This window comes from Haliotis asinina, chromosome 2 (assembly GCF_037392515.1).
Source record: "Haliotis asinina isolate JCU_RB_2024 chromosome 2, JCU_Hal_asi_v2, whole genome shotgun sequence".
NCBI lineage: Eukaryota > Metazoa > Mollusca > Gastropoda > Lepetellida > Haliotidae > Haliotis > Haliotis asinina.
In genome coordinates, this window is record NC_090281.1 from 52,665,340 (window position 1) to 52,689,091 (window position 23,752).

Here is a 23,752-nt window from a genome sequence, read left to right on the forward strand (position 1 = left end):
TCAAGTGGACCTTGAGTAGACATCACCCTGTCAAAGACAAGGGATGATTTATTTTATTCAATCAGATGTCAGCATTCTGTGAGTAAAAGACACACAGAACTGTGAGTAAAGACATACAGAATTTATGTCAGTAGGATGTCACAGTGTCACGTGCCAGATATCATAACACACTGTCTACATTGGAACAGTTCTCAGATTATTCATATAAAACACTTTTAAAAAATGAGAACCTTAGCTATAAAGTTGAAATGGATTTGATTGTAGTCAGTATTGTCTGTGTTTCAGGCTGACTACATCCGGGCATATGACACCACGAAAGAGAAGCCAGAAGGATTGTAGGAGCCCCAAAAGTAAAGGGAGACAACTCTTGTCCTTGGATCTCAGTGTGACTGTTGTGCCATTGTTCAGCATGGTTGCTCTCGTGGACATCCTCATCAGATCATCCGACAATCCAATAATCCACACTTCTGATTGGATTCTATCACCAAATTGCTTTGTTTTTCAATTAGTAGCTTGAAATACTCGGAATATGTGTTCAAGCGGTTAATGTACTGATAGAAGTGTTTGCTATAACAGATTCACAATCATGTAGCAAATCATTACTCTACAAATCCTAGTATTATTCAAGGCAGTTCTTTTCTTTTTCTGAATATCAGTCAATGTAACTTTAATCAGAAAACATTTTTTTGACATCAATTAGAATAGACATAATCTGCCAAATTGGCTAGTTTTTGTCAGTATTGAAGTTCACTTCTTCTTCCAGAAACTGTAAAGTGTCTTGTTTGTCCTTGACCTCCTACCCATTTTGCCTGTTGATCTTGACCCCTCCAAATGTATGAACTTTTAACCTTGACACACCAGAGAAAAGAAACATAATGTATTTGCTGGCTTGCACTCAAAAAGGAAATTTCTAACTTTCTAAGATTTATTTTTTCAAAGATTATCTGTAATGTGTATATAGTGTAGACTGAAATTGTACATTTACCTCTGTTATAATCATGTCTGTGAATATTATCGTCACATGTGGTCTTGTCAATGTTTTCATTGTCCTGCGTTCAGTATTACTCTGCATTACTCTGCATGTCTTGAAATGTTGATGGGTGGTGGAGTAGCTTACTTGTGAACATGTTCTCTCATCACAACGCAACCAGGGTATATTATTTCACATAACTTCAATGTGTAAATCTATCCCTGTCATATTGATGAAAATCGCTAAAAGCTGCATGAAACATCACTAATCAGCTGATACTGATATTCCTGAAATGATCACACAACACTTTTGGGGGTTTTTTTTGACAGTACTCGTAGATCACTTTTGCAAAGCATTGCCATGAATATTCAGGACTTTTATGTATCCTTTGACTGGTTTCAGGTCACTGGGTTTAAGGTCCCTAAATTTCTCTATCACAACATCATTTTAGATTTTTAAAAATACTTTTGAATGATCACAGTCACCATGTCCTGATATTGATATGCTCTGCTTTTTTCACTCAATCATTTGCTAGGTCAAAGGTCAAGGGTCAGTAGATTTGATTTGATTGCACGTAATATAATCAGTTGATGCCGAGGCATCGCCATTCACTCATTTCCAAAATATGTCAACCTTTATGAAGGTCAAGGTCAGTGCCCTGAACACGGTCACTGCACTGTATATCTGAGGCACTTTCTTACTACTGTTAAGACTGATAATCAATAAGAATGGTGACAGATCAGGGTCTGTTTTGCATTTTATGAAAAACTTGTAGATATATCAAAGAATCAGAATTCAAAACTTTGTGATAAAAACATTGTCAGTACAATCACACTTCCAAAGAAGTGAAGGAAAAATGATGATGATAAATTAGAAAAAGTGATAAGAAGGTATTTTAGACAAATATCTCAATGATATTAAAATCAATACAGGTAGCTTAAATAATCAGCAAGGATATGTCATTGATCTCCCTACCCAGTTTTCACTGCTGGAGTCAACATTTGTATGCATGTTTGTGTTATGTTTGTTCTGTTGTTGTGATGTCAGGCCGACATGATAGTACCATGGTTTTCTCCATGTGGAGGTGTATTGGTTTATTATTCTGATTTCATAATAAGCTTTGGGACTCTTTTCAGAAGCCAGAGCCTAGATACATTTCTAGTAAGCTGATCTTCTGACAGCACAGGATTAAAATGTTCTGAAAAGATGTGTAAGAATATATTTGGTCTTTTTGTCTCAGGCATATATATTTTAAATAAGATTATCAAAACATACTATAAATTGAAAAATAAATTGTTTCATATGCTCATTGACTTATATATTTGAATTATATATTTTAGTTTTCATGGATACAAACCATTTTTTTGTTAATAATATTTAGTGACATTTATCTATACAGAACATACAGATTATTTTATTGCTTTTGAGAAAGAAGAATGATATTTGAATTGGCCTAATGTAGATCTCTTTGTATTCATAGTTTCCTTTGCTCACATAGTGGTAGATCACATGCTTTTGATGTGATTGACACCTCTCTAGTGTCCATGGTGATTTCTGTAGAACAGCATTGTCGATGTTAGCTCACTTGAAGTAGATTTTGTTTGTTTGCTCACCATGTTTTTGTTTTATGATTTATTATGATTTAGCTGTGACTTTGTGTTTTTATGACATGTCACAGACTTTGATTTGCTCTTACAGGCTGTGATACACTACCAGGGTCGGCACAAAGATATGCTGCAGTATGATTGGTCGAAAGTTCTTGTAGTGAAGTCCTTTGTAGAATATCTGCAGAATGTAACTGCAGAATGTAAGGGAGTTTGTCACACTGAAGATGAAGAATGTAAGAGAATTCACGAATGAAGTCCAAGTTTGATGCCAATATGGGTTTATTGTACAAAGTCAATAAGATGTGTACAATGAAAGAGGCAGAATTATTATAATAGTAAGAAATAAAATTCAAGATATTGTTTTAGGTGAATTTCTTGTTTTATTTGTTTTTACGCCATTTTGGAAGCACATGTCCTTGTTTTAAGAAATACTGTTTAAAAGGACTTAAGGACTACCTTTTGATTTCATTGTACAAAGGTTTTCAAGATGTCATCATGATCATAATTCCAAACTTAAACATATAGCGCTAATATTGCTTTGTGCAGTGGAACACACAGAGAGATCAGACAAATTTTGGGAAGATCTCTACACATTTTTGTTTTTTGGCAGGTTTATGAGGGTAATACACTTATTTGGAGGGATATATAAAAATGGACATTTTACTGTACAATGAATAGTGCATTTTGACAGTTTGTGAGCATCAGGAAAAATTACAAGGACAAACTTGTCTCTATTTTCAGTATCTTGATAGAAAAAATTTTGACATCTTCCTATCCTCCAGCCCCAAGAATTAGCCAGTCCTTGGCTTCTATGTCTATATTATTTTTCTTTGTATTGTGTGATCGGTTTTGTTTGAGCTTAGGATGGGGAGTATGAACCTGCATTTGCTTGTCTGGTCAGAGATCAACTTCGGAATCTGAAGACATGTTGCATAACATTGCAAAATTTTAACTTTTAACTTTTAAACTGAGAAATCGATATTATGGTACCAGAGACTTTTTCAATCATATGTCAGCATATTTGTGTGTGAAATGACCCAGTTGTCGGGTTGATGTGTATAACTTACTTTTGTTGTTTTCTATTCTGTTTTAAATTTTAATTCAGGAGATTCTTGGCAAAGAGGACGAGGCATATCTTCTCTGCTGTATGAAATGCAACATGGTCAGTCAGTGTATGACAGACCACTTTGTATGAATCGTGATCAAGCATAGAATATTTATTTCCAGGATAACTACATTTAGCTTCTGCAGTTTTGAAATTTGTTAATGACCACCTTTATTGCTCTTGGTATGTGACTTTATGATGTTTATTTTAGATGAAATGATTCTTTTAGGAATACTTACAATTACTGGAAATGATATTGATGATGAAGAACTGTGATGTAACGGGTGACGTGGCAGCTGATTATGTGTCTTGTCAGTAGTACATGAAAAATACAAGGAATACAAGAAAAATATATCTCAGCAGCTGCTGCTGGATATCATTATGTTTAAGATGTGTATTTGGTTCTAGTGGTAATCATGTGTGGACAATACAGAAATAGCCCAGCTACCATGATGTCTAATGATAAAATATAATGGACATAGAAGATCATACTGGGGAGCAGTTCAAAGGCTGGATGTGACCTAAAAAATCTTCTGTATTTTAGCTGCTGTCAGGTTATAACATCTCATTTTTAAGATGTGATAAGAGCTGTAAATCCTTTTACTGAAGTGTGAAAAAAAGTTTTTTATGTATGGAAAGCTAGATTTTTATAACCCTGAAACTTAAAAAATTAATTTGTATATATTTCCCATCCAGGTTTTGATCTGCCCCCTTTCTTGTGACTTGGAGATATCCCATAATGCCTCACAATGAACTTTGATGTACTCTGACAAGGAAGCAGAAAGTATGGTACTTGAAGAATAACAAAACGGGTTATATGGTTGAGGAGCATGTTCTGGATTCATAGAGGGAAGCAAGCTTGAATCATTCCATCACCTACTGAAGATGTGGAACAAGGATTTGGCACTTATAGTGTTTCCTTGAGTACCAGGCAAACATTATTGCATAATTGGAACTCCCTCTAGGTGTTGCAGTTGAGTACTAACATTCTCAATAAACTTGTTTGAGACACATTATATTAGCCAACCATTTGTTTGAATTTTTTGCAATTATTTGGGGCCAAATGTTATGCAGCCCAGTTCTTCTTCGGCTTCAGAATTTAACAAAACTTTCATCAGATTATTCAGCATTTTGTCTGATTTTGTTTTACAAAAGCCAATGCAAAGATAATGTGTTAAGACTGATGGTGAAGAGGAATTGGAATTCAGAAAGTGTTTTAGTAAGGCTATGTGGATTTGAAAGTTAAACTACAAAGAAGAGGGTTGACTATTCAAGTCAATAGGTTATGACCCATTACCTTTAAATATTAAGTCTATCAGTAAGTCAAGGAACTTAATTCACTGCAGTCTGTTTCCATAAAGCTATCTTAGTGCTGAGGTGACTTAGTGAGCGAGTGTAGTTTAATGCCATGTATAGCAATATTCCAGCAATATCATGGCAAATGATGCCAGAAATGGGCTTCACACGTTGTTCCAAAAGGGTGTTAGGACAACTCAAACAACAGCGCTAGGCTTAAGACTGCTTTGTGAAGCCAGTCTTTTGTGCTTTATGGTGAGATGTTGTCACTGAACATTTCCTGAAATTGAATGAGGTAGCAGGGATTCTGATGTCAATATCATGGTATCTATAGCAACTATACATGAGACAGTATGCATTGTTTTGTATGTTCAGTTAAACATGTGGTGCAATCAAAGTGCAACATACTATCCCCCTTAAGTTTTATACTAGACTGCGGATGTCTCCTGTATTAATGAACATCTGTTGCTGTGAATTAAAGAATGACGTCATTTATGTTACAGACCTGAGCTATATTTGCCCATGGTGATCATCTCATTATTGTAATTTCAGGCAATACTGTAGGCCATGTGTTCTTACATCTTGTCATTTTTTCCATGACTTGACGCATTATTATAATTGTTACTGACAACAGCTTCAGACGACTTGTGTTTCTGAATTCTCACCTGTAGCTGGCGATTTACGAAAAATTTCATTTTGACAGGTGTATCAAATCCACATTTAAATAATTTAATTCATATGCACACTTGGTAGTTAATTAAAATGATATATAATTCAAATTGTTTTTATCAGCCTTAACTTACATTTGAAACTTCAAATGTTACAGCACATTTTCTTTTCATTGCATATAGAAGACACTGTCCTCATGAATTTGCAACAAAGTGAATTACTGAAGTGGAGGTTCATCTGAAATATGTGCCTCAGCAATGAATGCTTTGTTGCATAGCAGTGAAACTGTACTAACAATTCATCATCATGTTATTGCAAGTTTAGGTACATTAAACACAGAAAGCACCTAACTTGCAATAAAATTTCATACATGTAATTCGTGATCACTAACAACTCTATTTAAATACTTTTTACTAACATTTTTTACGTTTGGTCTCCTTGTCTAAATGATCACTTTTATTACGCACTTTGTAACATGAATATATATTTCAAGTACGCAAAAAAAGGGTCATTAATTCAAAAGTTTATCACATAGCTAGAAGTTTTGAAGAGCGATGTCTTAGATGCATATAAAGTAGCACGTCACTATTCAAATTAGGTTGATAGCTATATGGGCGTTTGTTTTGCATGGAGTCTGTGAGATTTAATTAGGAGTTACAAATTGAGCATGTCAAGATAAAATTACTTGCTTTATCACATTTCTCTAAGAATATTATGAACCTGTCTGACAGAACAGCATTGTTTTTGCAGTATCAGAGTTAGGTTGTACTGTAGCACTATGTAAGCTGTGTTGCAGCTAGGATCACCTATTTAAACCTCTAAAATCAATTTGCACAGCCTCAACCAGGAACAGTATTTCAAATGTACCTCTTAATTTGTTATAGGGATATGTGTTCATTGATTGTTGAATCACAAGTATCTTATCTCCTGACATGCTGATGTATTTTGTATCCTTATCAGAATTTGAATAGTGCGGTGTGAGGTTATTATCACGTGGCTGTGAACCCTCTTCTGTTGTATTCTAAATGTAAACTATCATTCAAAACATACACTATCTGTAGAAAATTGGACAGTTTGTCATGGAGATCAAATTCTTCTGTTTGCGACATCTTCTTCCACATGTCTGCGATCACTATGTATCTTGACTGCGTCTTTTTCACAGTTATGACAGTAATATGTCATGTCAATCCAGTACACCTCTTATTAGGATATTGTAATTTGCTTTGAGAATCTGATCTTCATGACTGTAAACAGTAACCATTCAAAAGAGGTTGGAATAGTGGGTGAAGTCTTCATTCTCTTTGTTCTGGTAACTGGAGAAAATATAAGAAAAATGTCATAAGTACAAGCAGGTTTAATTTTCTTTCATTTCTGAGTTTTGTACAGAAAGTTTTCGTAATTATTACCTTGATCTGATATATTCATTTAAGCTTTGTAAATTGCATATTTATCTGAGCTGTGCCTACCCCATTGTATTGTTATGTATAATAAACTATGTCTGTCGTACTGATTTACGATCTGGAGGTTTTTCTTATTACAACTTCAGTGAATCCTTCAAGTTGGATTTGTTGAAACTTTTGACATTATACATTCCTAATGAGGCGTCTTTGGACGTCTGCATATACATAATGGAGTCAAGACCAGGAAATCTGACGATTGATGTTATGAGCATCCAGGAACATACAGCAAAGGATGTGCTGGAGATCATGATAAAATCAGAATCATCAGAAAAAAACAAGCATCTGTTGCTGGTGACCTATTCTAAGCCTGAATCCCTAATATATGATTAGCACATGTTACTTGGGATCTATTCTAACCCTAAATCCCCACAGTAGGACCAGCACATGTGCTGAAGATCTATTCTAACCCTGAAACCCCACAATAGGTGCAGAACAGGTTGATGGGGACCTATTCTAACCCTGAAACCCCACAATAGGTGCAGAACAGGTTGATGGGGACCTATTCTAACCCAGAAACCCCACAATAGGTGCAGAACAGGTTGCTGGGGAACTATTCTAACAATGAATCCCCACAGAACGACCAGCACAGGTTGCTGGGAAACCATTCTAACGCTGAATCCCCACAGTAGTACCAACACAGGTTTCTGGGGACCTATTGCAACCCCGAATTCCCACAAGTAGGACCAGAACAGGTCCCTGGAGAACTGTTGGGGTGAATACAGCGAAGTCATGGGATGGTCAGGGAAGTCATCACTGCAGACAAAAACCAGTCGAGAAGAAGAGTCACCCTTGTCCATCTGTCCAGTCTTGGCATTGTTACACATGGACGTCCAGAATGTGGCTGATCGATGATGTCATATGTATTCTGGTAGAGCCTCACCAGTGCAGAAATGGCAGACGATAGCAACTTTCGACCAATGAGAGGGCTTGTTTTGACCACACACCCTTTATGTTGCCATAGCGTCTTTGCTATCATCCACCATTTGTGTTAGAATCATGTTGTCGAGGCTAAAAATCAGCCTTCAGTCGACTTGTAGAAATAGCAATAAAGAACTGGTATGTGTTGAGTGGTGATCGATAGGCCAATCACCCATGATTATGTTTAGATGCAAGTTTTATTCGATTGCATGCGATGATAGTGTGATGATAGTGTAGCCATCGGCAAAACAAACAGGTAGGGTACACCGAAGTGGCCAGCTTTGTCCAGATACATTGTACTGTGAAGCGTTTCCAGTCCATGGTCTTCTCAAAATTTTTATATATTTTTTAAAAAAATCTTTATACCTCGCAGTGACATGAGGGCCAGTGCATGTAATAAGACTAAACATTTGTGTTGCTTAACTTTTTGTGAGAAGTATATAAAATTTGTTAGTAACAAGCTAACCCATATAAACTGAAAAAGAGCCCCAGGGAGACCAGAGATTCAGAAACTAAGAACATCTGCATTAGGGCTACATGAGCTCAGGTCATTACCAATTAGACATCATACCACCATCAGATAACAGTACAAGTGACGGGCATATTTATTAGTCCTAGTGTTAAGCCCTGTCCTTTCCAACAATGTCATCACCTTATGTGAACCTGAGAACATCTAGACTTGCTTCACTGAAGACTTTAGTATTCCAGAGAAGGCTCAGCAGTAGGGAAAATTATGTTGTTCAGGGACTGTGAGACAGACTACATCACCAACAAACCACTCTTAAAACTGACATCAGTCTCAACCAGTGGCTTACACCATGACCACCAATCTACTCCATGACAACAGTCTGGGCCTGTCAATCAGTGGTTTACAGCATGACCACCAATCTACCATTTCTTGATAATCAAGGAAATACAGTATAAAAAAAGTGAGTTTAGCTTTACGCCACTCTCCCAGCAATATTCTCCCAGCAATGCCACAGCAGCCGACACTAGAATTGGGATTCACACATTATCTTATATTGGTATACAGCATAAAGAAAAATATAACAGAAGAGTGATTTTGCTCAAAATGTTTATTATTTTTATTCCTACGGTTACAAAAGATGCAAGTGCTACTCTGACACATTTGTACAGACCTATTGTGACAAGCTTCAGGGAACACATCCTACGAGAACACTGTTAAAGTAGCACTGTTGAGTAACACTGTAGGCAAGTTGACATTGAACATCTAGACGTGTTCCCAAATATGGAAACTTCAACAGGATGGCAACTTTATATTAATTTAAAATGATAACAATGACACAGAAACGATGATTTAATCATTGACTCAAATCGGTAAGATGAGAACAGTGTCTGTGATTTCAACTTATGGTTTGGTTTACCGAATGAGAAATGCTGATGCAAGTCTGATGCATGTACAGTATTAGGTACATGAGTGAAGATTTCTGTAAATATTAGCTGCATTAATAAATGCACTCCCAACTACATGTTTTCAATTTTGTAACTCCATCTTGTTACATAAATATCACCAACATGAGCAAATAATAAAACTGTTGTCTCATAACAACTTTTAAAACGTATTAATCATGGACAATTAGTTAGCACTCCTTGTTCGATTATAGCACATATTTTCACATGCCACTGACTGTGAGTACATTATGAACACCGTAAACCTTGCTTTTTGAAGCAATTTTACAAAACATACTGAAATGCTATCTACATATACATATTTACTATGTAATTACTCCAATTGCAGAACTTATAACACACCAAATGTTTTGCAGCAGACAGCTATAAAATTGTTTCATTTTAAACACCAACCATTTGTTAAACGTTAAAATTTCTTCATCTGTAAAAGTCAAGGTGGGTGTCTAAGACGTACGTCTCAATTTTCTTGGAAAATAAAGACGCGAGTTCCTCCTTGCGGGCCATTAATTCCAGCAGCAAAACGTTCGTGGCAAAAATGGGGCTGGTAAAACTGTAAACAAGACGATGATGGATAAAAAGGTCACCGATTGGTCAATGAGATGATCATGACATGATGAGTAATGTCCAACATGAGTTCTCAATCCTCGTCTTCATCATCCTCCTCCTCTTCCTCTTCTTCCTCCTCCTCCTCTTCATCGTCATCTTCCTCTACCTCCTCCACAGCAGGCTTTGGCTTCTTTGCTGGGGATGCACCAGGTTTATCTTTACTCCTGTAGGCAGTGATTTCCTGAAAAAACAACAACAATATACGTACAGATCATCTACCATCAGGAATTAGGAAGGATGCACATCAGGCAAAGATACCAAAATTAAAATGCATCTGTGGTTACTGGGGAAAAAAATTACAAAGAAATAATAACTTTAAACCATACAATTATTGTTTATGTTCATCTTTAGAACAATTTTAACTAAAGACTTGTTTAAAAGAGCATTAACCCTTGAAGTTAATGTCAGTATCATATCTTTTAAACACAAATGGTATGACTGTAAGTCTGCTGAAAGTGAAGTTAAATCCCAAAACGTCACAGACATTTTTCACAATCGTGAAACCCAGTTCTTCCGTCTGACTAGCAGATGCTGTAACCACTAGTAAAGCAGGAATATGACTTGGGGTTTCTTTCACACAAAAGATATTTATGTTGTGAAATCAAACCCTCACCTAACATTGTCATCATTTCAAGCATATTTTAATGTTAATTTCAAGTTAAAGACATACTTTTGAACTCTTGGAAATACTTTGGAAAGGTTCTATGATTGAGAAAAAGATTTTGTCATCAGGGGGTAAAGCATTAAAGTTAGTTGTCATTTGAAGGCAACTGTAGCTGTCTAAGATTGATAACTTACAGTTTCATATCGTTCTTTGTCCTTCTTTGCCATTTTCTCGTATTTGCTTTTATCTTTGCAAACCTCCCATCGCTTCCCTAATGCTTTGGCAACTTCGGACACAGACAGCCCAGGCTGGTCTTCCTTGACCTTGGCTCTCTCTTCTCCACAGAAGAAGAAGAAAGCAGATCTGAAATAAACAACAGGACATATAATCAAATGTCAAACAAACAGTCTTACTTTTACAAGCCTGTTTATAAAAAAAAAAACCCAGTCCATTTGACCATTATCGTTTTGAATTTCTTGTGAAGTTGAAAAGGGTATAATGAAAAATGACACACAAAACACAGCCAATTAACCTTTTTAAAATAGTGTGAATAGTGATAGCAAAGTGAATTCTATCATATTCAAAGGTGTAAAGTCAATGACAAATCATGTAACGAATACCTTAACCTTAAACCAACATTTTATATCAAGATTAGACAACTGTTAATTTGTTTGGACAAAGCAAACTATTTAGTCATTTCCCTCTCAGCAATACGCCACTTCTAGCAGTATTCAAACAATATCACGAATGGGACACCAGAATGAATAAATCTGACGATGTAATATTCTTACAATGCTCTCTTAGGGGCATTGGGGTCCTTGGACTTCCTCTTCTTTTTCGTCTTTTCTCCCTTTGGGGGTTGGTAGGACTTCATTTCACTCTCATATCGGGCCTTATCCTTATCAGCCATCGACTCAAACCTTTTCTTGTCACTAGGTTCCATTTTCTGAAAAATAACACTTTCAGTTAAATAGTGCATAAGCAGATGTGCTGTTTTTGACTTACCAGGATTCATAAATCCTACCCAATTAACGCTTTTAAATGGTGGTCAAAAAAAGGAATTTCTGGTAATTGTTTTTAAAGCTAATAACATTTACTTGAAAACAAACCTCGATTTGGAGTTTGTATGGCACATAGCACAGATTTTACAACCTACCAAATGCAAACCTGCTCTAATGTCTAACAGTAAAATAGTCAACTGCATATTGATGAACACATGAAGAAACTTTAAAAAAGAAAAAAACAATCAGGTAAGCATCATCAGGTCAAAGTGCTGACAAAGCATCAAGTCATTTAGGATGTTGAGAGTAATTAATCACCTTCCATTTCTCAGCACACTTCTTAGTAAACTCAGTGAACACTACAGACTCGCCCGGGTGCTTCTTCTTGTGCTCTTCTCGGCATGTCTGCACGAAGAATGCATATGAGGACATCCGCCCACGCGGCTTATTGGAATCCTTACGACCCATGATTACTGAAGCAGCAGTCCACAATTCTGGAAAACACCAATAGTATAATAAAACAATAAATAATTTCCTTTTGCTGAAAATACCAATGCATTTTATAAAGTCATCATATGCAACAATGTCACATTTGAGATTACATTGTCTCAATACAACACAGATTGCAGTTCACTTGGTAGGCTGAGTAGCATTAAGGATTTGAACTTACAAGCTGGCTCTGGCGTCCCTCATTGGTCTAACCACTAGCACAACTACTTGTGGATTAATCAGAGTCCATGGCAAAAAAATTAATTACAACAAAATATTTCAGTGAGATATTTCTGTCAAATTAAGAGTCAAAACTCAAAAGCACTGGAAAAAAATCTAAGGAGACTCATAAAAATAAACCAGTAGTTAGATGTTGAGATACATAATTGATTGGCCCTGTATCTCATGAGCATAATATCATATTTGAACAAATTTAACATTAAAGTAGACATACTCAGGCAATTACAACAACACTTTGACGGTCTACATAAAACTAACTGAAACTGTGTGTAAATATTTAAAACTCTCTCTCTATATATATATATACATCTTTCACTTTTGCATTGAGACATATGATGTCTGCCTGAACGGGTTTTAAAAAAAAGCATAACCTTTTTTGCAAAAAGCTAAAGCTGAGAAATCAGCCCCTTAGAAATAAGCCAAGCAGTCACATTTAACAACTGACAGCTGACAGACACACAGACAAATACTATCCACATTAATTTCAAAACAAAGACTATCCAGCATTTTTTATATTTCAAAAGACTGTCACAAGAAGGGAGATATTACTTTAAATAAAATTACTTTCAAATATTTCGGTGATTATTTAACAAAAAACACCTTCAATATGAATATTCATAATCTTTTGTGTGCAACTTCAACATGCATAATTATGCAGTGCTGACATTATGACATATTAAGTTATGTAATCTGGGGAAAAAAACAATGAAGCCTGCTGATACATTCATCTAATGCTGACTAAACGTTAAAGTATATTCAAGAATATTTTTTTAAAATGTTACTCAATAGATCTACACATTTTTTATTTGGTCAGGGGCAATTTTCATAAACACCAAGTATCAAAGAAAAATACCAAAATATATCCTCTAATGACAGATAACTGATGTTCTTCCACATATTCAAGAGTAACTTCAATGACAAATGGCATATGGGCAAGTGCATACATAAAGTTTATGACAAAAGACGAAATGACAGCTGCAAAAACATTTATGCATTAATGTAGGTCAAATGACGACTAAATCTTCTCTTATTTTAAACAGAAATTTCATTATCATAATTTAAAACCAACAGAGTATGCCGAGAAACTAGCTGGTAAAATCTCCATAACAGCTATACTATTGTACATTGTGAATGTGGCATTAGTCCTATGGCGCGTTTAGCATAGGCTGTCTTTCTGTCAGACATTGGGCCCTTCTTGTTCAAAACCGCCATTTCTTTTGTAACTAGATCAGACCGCCTCTGCAGACAAAGAGACTAGTCGATTTTGATCTACAAAAATCGAAAAATTACAAATCGTTGTAAGTTTAAGTCATTTCGGGTACGATAACTCGCCATCGCCGCTACCTTCTACACTCTATCATTCCCCATACTAAACGAATGGCAATAGCCAAATCCTATGTTGGAGCAAAATCCGTCATGGCCGCTCGTCCAACCTCAAACAACGACCCCAAAACTCACCTCTCCAATGTCAAATTCCATTCCCATGAATGAAAGTACCTTTTAAAATCATCCCAGGGTGATCTCGGTTAGGAAAATGTTCCTGACATTAGTGTTCCCGGAAGTTTAAACTTCATCATCGTTCCTACTATGCTAGGCTATATGTTATATACAGTGAGTATTACTAGAGCAAACGGCTTCACTATGTTCAGGTCTTGTTGAACGATCGCCTATATGGCCGCTCTATCGCTTCGTAATGACAAAGGGCTTGTCCCGAAATCGAGCTCAACCTCGGTTAAAACACGACGCATAAATATCAAAATTTACGAAATTACAGATAAATGATGTGACATCACATCCATGTCGTTAGATCGTAATGCGACGTTGATTTTAACTTCGAAATCCTTTAATTTGTCCACCCCTTCCCCGCCTATAGCCACAGCATTGCCAGGCAGACATGGCGCTCATATGCAATCTATATAGGGCATGGAGGCAAGCTCTCATAAATACGAATAGCATCTATACAAACTTGATAACATGTCAGAAACAAACCTGCATCCTATAGAAAACAAATTAATCTAATGCATAAATAACTTTTTCCAAGTAAAATGTAAAAAGAAAATAAGTTAAAACACTTACAATTCAAGCTTGTACCGTACACTGCTATCTACTGCAACTATAACCCACGCTACTTATTCCGCTAAAGACTCACGGCTACTTTGGCGTCTGAACGCTGCGATTGGCTGAAATTTGGATTAGCCGCACATACGAACCAATGAGGGACATTCATTTGAATGACGTTTTTGCATAATAAAGAAGGCGGCTTGACAAATAAACAACTCGGCAAACGATCACATGATGCACATTGTGGGATGTGTACCGCTAGATAGCTATGACCGTACGACACACTACCACAAGTTGATTTTGTTAACGGTATTCACATGTAACATCACTGTTTCGAGGCAGTCGTGAACACATCTAATGGTTTGCTCAGCAATATGCCCTCATGAATAAAAGTATTTTAAAGAACTTCAAACCTAACACACGCTTCAGTACGCATATACCTCGAGACAAATGTACTTTGTATAAGATCTCAAACACATGAGAGAATTTGTAAACAACGAAAACATTCAAATATATATAAAATATGTCTAAAAAAGTCCCCAGTTTTGTTTCTGTTAGGCTTACTATAGACTATAACAAACGTCTTTATAACGACCAATAATGTAAAAAATGAAGTGGGTCAATATAAACAACTTAATAACTAGTTTACTTGTGGAAGAGTAACTGTCGTCATAAATATCCACTAAATTGAGAAAAGAATTTGACATGGTAAAGCATCACCTTTTTCAGTGTACTGCACCTCGTTATATGCACATGATGCTATTCCTTTATTTTCTTCTTCGAAGATCTCACATACAAAATAAATTGCTTTGATGGCTATTTGATATGCACCTGACAGCGAAGATATACCAACAGACGGCTTATCAAAACTACCAAATGTTAGTTTTACCACAAGTAGTAGCTAATGTCTTTCGTCGGGCATGATTGACAGAGAGAAGCGGACATGGCCAAAATTTGTAGCCAAATGTATAAAGATTTAAACCATGACAGATGAAATCGACTGTTAGGTTTAAGTAAACTGCTATGTTTCTTTTATTTCTGTGTATTTGTAAACGAATTGTGACTCTATTGTCCACATATACCGTAATTCATTTTCTCTATCGACAGTGTTTACGATTTATGAATAGGCGTGGCCATGTCCATATATGTCAGCTACGTCATGCAACCTCTGACCTCGCAGATCAACACGAAAACACGCCGCCATTTCACTCGCTTCGTTGTTCAGTAGGAAGATTCTGCCGGTGACTTGCAGTCTAGCTGGCATTACATCAGACACCGAGAGATTAGAGCTTGATTTGCGGCTCCTAGACAGTGCAGTCGTGGAGTGTCTGACACTATGAGGTAAGCACATGCGCTCTAGACATCTGCTGACGCGAATATATTTCCTCGACGTTTCTGTCTCCTTGTTGGCTTGGGAGTCTCAGTCTGTGTCACTCGACGAGACGATGATTTTAGGGTGGTCTATATTTCTCGGGAAATTTTGTCCTTCGCAAATGCTACTTGTGTTTTTACGCGTACCTTAGTGATACTTGTTTAGTTTCATACTAACTGAATATAGGAATTAAGAGCAAGAGAGATATTCTCCTTAATGAACATGTGAAGAGAAAGAGAAACCTAGCTTTTCGCTGTTGTCAAAACGAAAAGACCTTTAAGAGTCAAATGATCCAAGCTTCTTACAGCTGATTCATGGGTAACCTTGCATCGACACACAGGCAGAGACACATGGTTGAAGACTAACTATTTACTAACGTGAGTAAAGTAGATGCATAGTGCTATTGAATTAAACTACTAATGATCAACCTTCCTGCAATGTATGACAGATACAGATAATTGGCCATCCTATAAATAAGACTGAAATCAGCACTGAGATGAACTTTTTCCATGTTGATTCTGAACAGAAAGGGGTATATAGGGTAGCCAAGTGGTTAAGCGTATGCACGTCACCCTGAGTGTTCAGGTTTAAATCCTCAAATGGGTACGATTTGTGAAACCAGTTTCTGGTTTGTACTCTGAACAGAAGACTGGCTGATAGTGTGTTAGATACAAATAAATTCTGGTCACAAAGGTAAAGCTGTTCAGCATCAGTAGGGATTTGTCTCATTCTAGAATCTAAACCTAAAGAATGTTTTATAGCAGAGGTTACAAGAAATCAGGCAAAACAGACCCAAAAGTGGCTGTCAAAGTATGACAATAAATTGTTAACTTTGGTATGGTATAAATACACTTATATGAATATGAATATTAAAGTGATTGTGCAATGCAAGCGAAACATTTACATTTAGTATGCAACAGTTTAGGTAGAAAATGAAATGGCAGAAATAGCTTTGGAAATTAATGAATCCATAATTAGAGACAAATTGAGTCAAAAATGGAATAATTCCAGAACTCCATGAGAAATTGTATGTAATATTTATAATTTAAATGTACAGATTAATTCATTTTGTTCTTGATCAGTATATTTTGATACTTTTGACTAAATATGACAAAATTCCCAATCAAGAACACACATTTCCAAATTGTTTTAACAACAAATAGTTTGCTATTTAAATGTATTGTGTCAAATATAACATGCAATTTTCTCAGGTTAGTTCAGATGTAAACATTTTAAATAAAGAATTGTGTGATTCACTAAGATTGGTTCTCTCATTTGTCAAGATCAGACTGATATTCAATTCATGACAAACATGATTTTACATCACACTCTACTTTCTCCAAAAGAACATGTCACACCTTGTATTATGCAACCAGCAAACTGTATCTTGCTCTTTGTATAACAAGAGTTAATTTCAATCAGATAGCGACACTCTGTACACAAGATCAGCTTATTTCAAGACGTTGAATAAACAGGTCATGGGTGACGTGAATCTATTGCAGAAATAAAGTAATAGATAACATGTATTCCAGTTCCTGAAACTTATAGTTCTAATGATTGAAAATATTGCTTACAGTCCAATTTTTGTTTTTCACATTTTCTCTGTTTAGAAGAAGCAACAGAGACTTTTCTTTATGGAAAAAAAAATTTAGGTAGTTCCTTTGAATATGTCATTACCGCTACCATATTTGTGAATCAGGTCCTGTCATTCTCTCAGTTTGATGTTTCATATTTATTATTTTTAATTGAAATTTGAATCATGAACAAATTCACCATTGAGAAACATAAAGCAGAAAATGTGAATACTTTCAAATAGTTGTTGGATAACATCTACATATTGCACATATTGTTTAGAAAGCTGACAACATTTAAGGCACACTATCTCACCACACTTCTTAAAAGCAATACAGCATTTCTCTCATTAAAATACTACTCAAAAAAAATAAATGCATAGCTGAAAATTGTTGTCAGTTTATACACTTAAGGTTCAGTAATACATGGCAGTCATGAAGAGAACTTGAATGAGTGTTAATGGTCCAATGCTGCAAGAAACTGTACATTACAAATGACAAGTGTTCAAAGGTCAAGGTCGCAGAGCAGTCAGTATCTTGTGTTGCCACCATTAGCATCAATGGTTGCTTGGCATCGGTGTCCCATAGACTGGACCAGAATCCGAATGAAGTGCCTTGGAATGAGTTTGTACTCTGCCCTCAAGGCCACAAACAGAGCAGGTAATGTCTGGGGCTGATGGTCATGCTGTCACACACGATGATCCAATTTGTCCCTCAAATGTTCAATAGGGCTAAGATCCGGTGATCATGAGGGCCAATCAAGAACCTGGTTATTCTTGCTGCATGTGGCCGAACGTTATCATGCTGAAAAATGACGTTCTGGTGGTTCATGAAAAGAAGGACATGATTTCATTACGGTAACGTCGAGCTGTCAAATTGCCCTGGACCTGAATGAGATCTGTCCTGCCATTGTATGAAATGCCAACCCAAACCATGACACCTCCACCACCAAATGTGTCCACTTCCTGGAAACAATTTTCAGCATAGCATTCGTTACAACGTCGATATACACATACTCTTCTGTCGGGACATCGCAGCATGTAGCGTGACTCATCACTGAAGATAACAGTTCTCCACCTTTGCAATGGCCATGGAAGAGGCTGGTGACACCATCGTCTGCGTTGTTGCCAATGTTGACATGTAACAACTGGTCCTCGCAAAGGTCTTCTGGAACAAATACCAGCCTCACGTAAGCGGTTCCTCAGTCTGATCAGAAATTGTTCTGACACTACTGATGTTGTGGAGGATGCTGTGGTAATCCTGTTCCACAAATGTTGAAGCTGAATAAACCTGTTCTGAGCGGACGTGGTCGCACAGGGTCGACCTCACATGTTGAACCTCGCTACTGGTAGTGATGCCAAAGTCTTGCTATGGTTCTCAGAGACACATTCAGTTCCCTTGCAATCGCAGACTGAGACTCTCCAGCCTCCAAATGACCAATCGCATTGTTGCGGGTGAGCCTCAGTAAGTCGAGGCATGACTGTAACACCAAATTTAAGATTGTCAGCTGTTGCAAGAGCATTGAAACCCCCCAACTTTTATTAGAAATAATGCATGGAATGTGCATGCAAAAGGAAACGCATTAATTTCTTCCCGTAAGAAAATTTATTGAGGAAAACAGATTTTGTGCATTTTGGTGAGTTGCCCGCAGTGACAATGGATTCAAACTTGGAAGTGTTTGAAGACAGCGTTCACCGTAGTTATACTGAGTACATAAACACCAATGATTCAGTTTCAAAAACTTACATGGAAAAATACTAGCAATGCGTTTCTTTTCTTTTTTTGAGTAGTTTACTAGCTATCAGCCTTTATCATTTATATTGGAAAAAAAATATATTAAGATTACATTAAGTTAAAAAGTTCAAAGGAATGAATCAAGGCTATGTCGAATTAAACTTACTCTCACACCTTCTACTAACCACACATTATTTCTATCAAATCGTAGAGAGGTGTGTCCCTCGCGAAGCTCTTTATGTCTTATAAAGCAACTTGTGATTGAAGCCAGTTCAGCAAACATGTACAACACTGTGCAGTGGCAGCTAAACAGTAGAGGACTTAACATGTACTTGAGGCGGTCTCTCGTTATGTGTACAGGTGACTACCTACTATGTGACTGCCTGATCACAGACAGAGAAATTCAGCATTGTGCATGTCACAGAAAAACACGTCTAAAAGTGTTAATTATGAAAGTAATTGAACACAATTTGCTACAGTCATTGACAGATGTGGAAGTTATGGATGACATAAATGAAAATGTAGGAAGAGGAAATTAGATAGTCAAATACTAACAAAAATGTGCTAAAGGAACAGCATGAAAAGCAAGGTGCACATGCATTAATGACATCAGGCGTGTGATTACTGCTGATTGACGACTTTTTTATTTTCGTGACAAATTTTGCCATTTTGGGATCTGTTGGTCTGTGTTTTATTGCACTCTATGTTGGTTTGATTCTTTTGTGTCTACTTTTGTGTTAGATTGCAGTTCATCAGTATCATTTTGTCTCAGACAGACTGTACACTTGTTAACATGATTGAGTAGTTTGAGGGCGGAGATTGACTAGAACCTTGTTTGATGTACCTGTGGGCAATAGAGCCTCCATGGTTCTTCCTTGATGCTAGAATCTTGAAAATAAGAGAAACTGAAAAAATGTTTGTTTTCTTCTGCTTCAGACAAGATGCACTTTCTTGATACTGATCTCTGAAAAGTGTATGACAAGGAATAATTGTTTCATTCCATAAGTGATTAGATGCTACTTTTTTATATTTTGCACCTACATGAAAAAAATCGATAATTTTCATCTATTGTACCTGTTAATATTGTAGACATTGTTTTCCAGTACTAATGGCTTCAGCACAGAGGAAGACAGTCGTGGGGGGCATGACCAGATCTGCTGCTTGATTGACAGCAATGAGCGATGCACACGGCAAGCAGGCAATGCCAGTTACAGCAAACGTATACAGAAGACAGTTCAGCAACGAAAGCTAAAACTCACCAGGGATGACAGCGTGAGTGTCATGAGTCAAGTAAAGTTGTTTCACGCCACTGCCTTGATTTAATTACCTTTATCACTAAACTGGAGGCCTGGTGTGAACAACAGGATGACATTACTGCAGCTTTATAAAGTTTATGCTGAACTGAAAGCAGTCAGCTGGTAAAAAGGGATGGAAATGATATTGCTCACAATATTTGTTTCTTATTCTTGTTTTGGGATATCTTTTATTGAAAATTTTCCCTTTCATTTCCTGATGTCTTGGACTGAATGTCGCTCACTGAGCAAGAGTAAATAAATCCCCGCATTACACAGAATTCTACATATAGGTTTGAATAGGTTTACTGCTGTTTTCAAGTTGTTGTACATGACTAAATCAGGTGGTCTTAACTGACATGACTGGTCATTGAACCCTGACCACATCGATTGTTTCTTATGTTACTACTGGGTTTTCTGGCTAGAGTCTCAGAATTTGGTTAGTTGCCATCACATATAGTGCCTAATGGACATTTTGACATGACCCATTATGTTGGCTAAAATATTATTTTGTAAAACTCCAAAATAAGCTACTGTATTTAGGTGTTATGTAATCAATATATTTTTAGCAATTTTTAGAACATCTAAATTTATGGCACAATTAATTGGGGTGTGTTTAAAACAGTGGGTGTTTCTGCTTATGAAGTGGTCAAAGGGGGGCAACTCTCTCTAGGGGATTGTGTACCTTTGCTATCAAAATCCCCACACTTAACAACTTGTAATGCCTTTATCATTTTAATGAATGAAGGCTTCAAATGTTTAACGAATACAGCATACTTTTGTTTTAACCACATTGTTACAAGCTATTGCATATTAGGAGGTGGAAAATGACAGCTAGATTTAACACTAAATTAATAGATGACAACTTCTGTTTCTCGAGTGCAACATTGAAACGTGCACACAAGATGCTGTGGGTTAGAAATAAAAACTCATGCGCAGCAGGCCAAATAAAGCACTTTTGAAAACCTTAAAAATTCTGCTATTTCTTCATTACCAATTATACAGTAATATACCAATATGTGTTTTGTTTGAGATTGGGCGTTAGTTTTTACAGGTTTTAAATAGGTACCGCAGTGGTTATTTATTCATCTTTGATCGGACATGTGATGACACACCTGTAATTAAGAGGTGTTACATTGTTTATAATTTAGCTGTTGACAATAGGTGGTACATATGTGATGACTCACCCTTTCGGTTCAACATTTGCAGGTGTCACACATCTACATCTGTGACTTTCACAAGAACATGATTCAGAGTGTCCGCAGCAAGCGGAAGAGGAAGGACAGTGAGGATGACCGAGGATCGCCTGATGGGGACGATGATGTACCAGAGGTACTTGGAAAATCTTGTCTTCCAGGGACCAAGGATGTTGAGGGTCGAGTTAAAATACTTGGCATTGAGATAAGGATAAGAACTGGCTTCGTTACCACTGGAGACCTGATGATATATGTAGAAGCTCAGATAAGCTGCGTATCTGGGTAAAATAAGCATAAAAAATTTCCTAATAAAATATAATAATTGTTGCATACCAATTACACATTTAAAATATTAGATATGCAAAAAGTTTAAAACGTGTATAGAGTAATTTTTTGCGAAATCATTTCCATTATATTTAAGTTAGTCTTGCTTAGGTATGACATAAGGACGTACATACCTGCTTAGTAAACTTACTCAATGATATATACTTAGGTGAGTAAAATCACTGAAATCCCCACATATTTGAAAGCAGTGGGTAATGAAAAATGAAATACCTGCTCAACATTCATAATACCCGCTCAACGTTCATAATACCTGCTCAACATTCATAATACCCGCTCAACGTTCATAATACCTGCTCAACATTCATAATACCCGCTCAGCGTTCATAATACCCACTCAACGTTCATAATACCCGCTCAGCGTTCATAATACCTGCTCAGCGTTCATAATACCCGCTCAACATTCATAATACCCGCTCAGCGTTCATAATACCTGCTCAACATTCATAATACCCGCTCAACGTTCATAATACCCGCTCAACGTTCATAATACCCGCTCAACATTCATAATACCCGCTCAACGTTCATAATACCTGCTCAACATTCATAATACCTGCTCAACATTCATAATACCCGCTCCCTTCAAACATAGGTACAGTACCCACATGGGCTAAATCTGGAGCTCTGATATTTGTACCTTTGCATTTTGAGTATAGTTACAATATTTTTTTGTTTCAGATTGACTTTTTCCAAATGCCTGTAAATGCCCTACGACGCTACAAACGTCACTTCAAAATCTCCACACGGCCTGGTCTCAACAAAGCACAACTGGCAGAAGTAAGCAAGTCTCTCACACTGAATTCAGAACATACTGGTCTAATATAAGTCCTTAGGTGTACTCAGTATATTGTATAGCATAATTGTAATTTATATAGCTATACTACTACAACTCTTCACAGTGAAATTTATAACAACACGTATCTGTAGGTTAAAGAAATTGTATTGCTAGCTGTCTGTGGGACTTCATTGACAGCATGTAGATCTTTGCAACTAATGTCAACAAAGGATAGCTACACAATGGAAATAGTGTTTCTTGAATGGCTCTGAAAGATGTGAATATTCACATGGTGCCTGCCTGTAGCAGAAGTCTATGTTTGCTGCATGGAACTCTGGGTAAGAGAGTGGGCATGAAACTCCTCAAAATGATTAATCTGTCGTTTTGATAAACAAAAGGGTGATAACTCTTAAGCGCAATGGTTGTTGCTGACAACTTAGTTAATTCAGTGCCAGTTATATTCCTTTTCTGATACTCGCAGTAGTCTACTGTCTAACACTAACATTTGGATGTTTATTTCAGGCCGTTGCTCGACATTTCCGCACCATCCCCGTTGTTGAGAAAGAGGCTCTGACCTACTTTATCTATATGGCAAAAAACTACAAGAGTCGGTTTGACCAGAAATACATTGATACAGTCCACAGCTAGTCCATGTTTTTCATTTATATTTTACATATATTGTTTTGATGTTACATTTGAACTCCACTCTCATTTTGTATGTTATTGTGTGATACCAACTGGACCATAAAAATATGGAAAATGAATAAAGTAAACATGACATATATTTTTTTCATGTTGTCTACTGTTTAAGGGGGCAGTAGGTTAGCTCAGTGGTTAAGGTATTTGCTTGTCACGCTGAAGACAAAATTTTTATTTCCACTTGGGTTAAATATGTAAAGCCCATTTCTGTTGTTCCCTACTCTGATATTGGTGGAATATTGCCAGCTTAGACATTTCACTCACTCACTCACTCACTCACTCACTCACTCACTCACTCACTCACTCACTCACTC

The 23,752-nt window shown here is 36.6% G+C and overlaps 3 protein-coding genes across 3 annotated transcripts in view; 2 read left to right on the forward strand and 1 right to left on the reverse strand.

Annotated features, from left to right (window-relative positions):
• LOC137273907 (probable phospholipid-transporting ATPase IA) overlaps positions 1 to 7,157 on the forward strand; it is a 104,263-nt gene extending 97,106 nt beyond the window's left edge. Inside the window, exon 41 of the mRNA XM_067806808.1 lies at positions 286 to 7,157. Within this exon, the coding sequence (XP_067662909.1) occupies positions 286 to 339 (54 nt within the window). The 3' untranslated portion in view covers positions 340 to 7,157. The remainder of the gene's footprint in view (positions 1 to 285) is intronic.
• A 1,929-nt stretch (positions 7,158 to 9,086) lies between these two features.
• Positions 9,087 to 14,561, reverse strand: LOC137273909 (high mobility group protein B1-like). Its single transcript, XM_067806810.1, has 5 exons — positions 14,473 to 14,561; positions 11,986 to 12,161; positions 11,458 to 11,612; positions 10,861 to 11,029; positions 9,087 to 10,243 (listed from the first exon to the last, which is right to left on the reverse strand). The coding sequence occupies exons 2-5, from the start codon at positions 12,133 to 12,135 to the stop codon at positions 10,094 to 10,096; spliced, it is 624 nt and encodes a 207-aa protein (XP_067662911.1). The 5' UTR covers positions 12,136 to 12,161; positions 14,473 to 14,561; the 3' UTR covers positions 9,087 to 10,093.
• Positions 14,562 to 15,607: 1,046 nt separating this feature from the next.
• Positions 15,608 to 23,521, forward strand: LOC137272676 (histone deacetylase complex subunit SAP30L-like). Its single transcript, XM_067805052.1, has 5 exons — positions 15,608 to 15,798; positions 20,238 to 20,406; positions 21,636 to 21,758; positions 22,643 to 22,741; positions 23,262 to 23,521. Exons 1-5 carry the CDS (start codon positions 15,794 to 15,796, stop codon positions 23,385 to 23,387), a joined length of 522 nt encoding a protein of 173 aa, XP_067661153.1. The 5' UTR covers positions 15,608 to 15,793; the 3' UTR covers positions 23,388 to 23,521.
• The last annotated feature ends 231 nt before the right edge of the window (positions 23,522 to 23,752 follow it).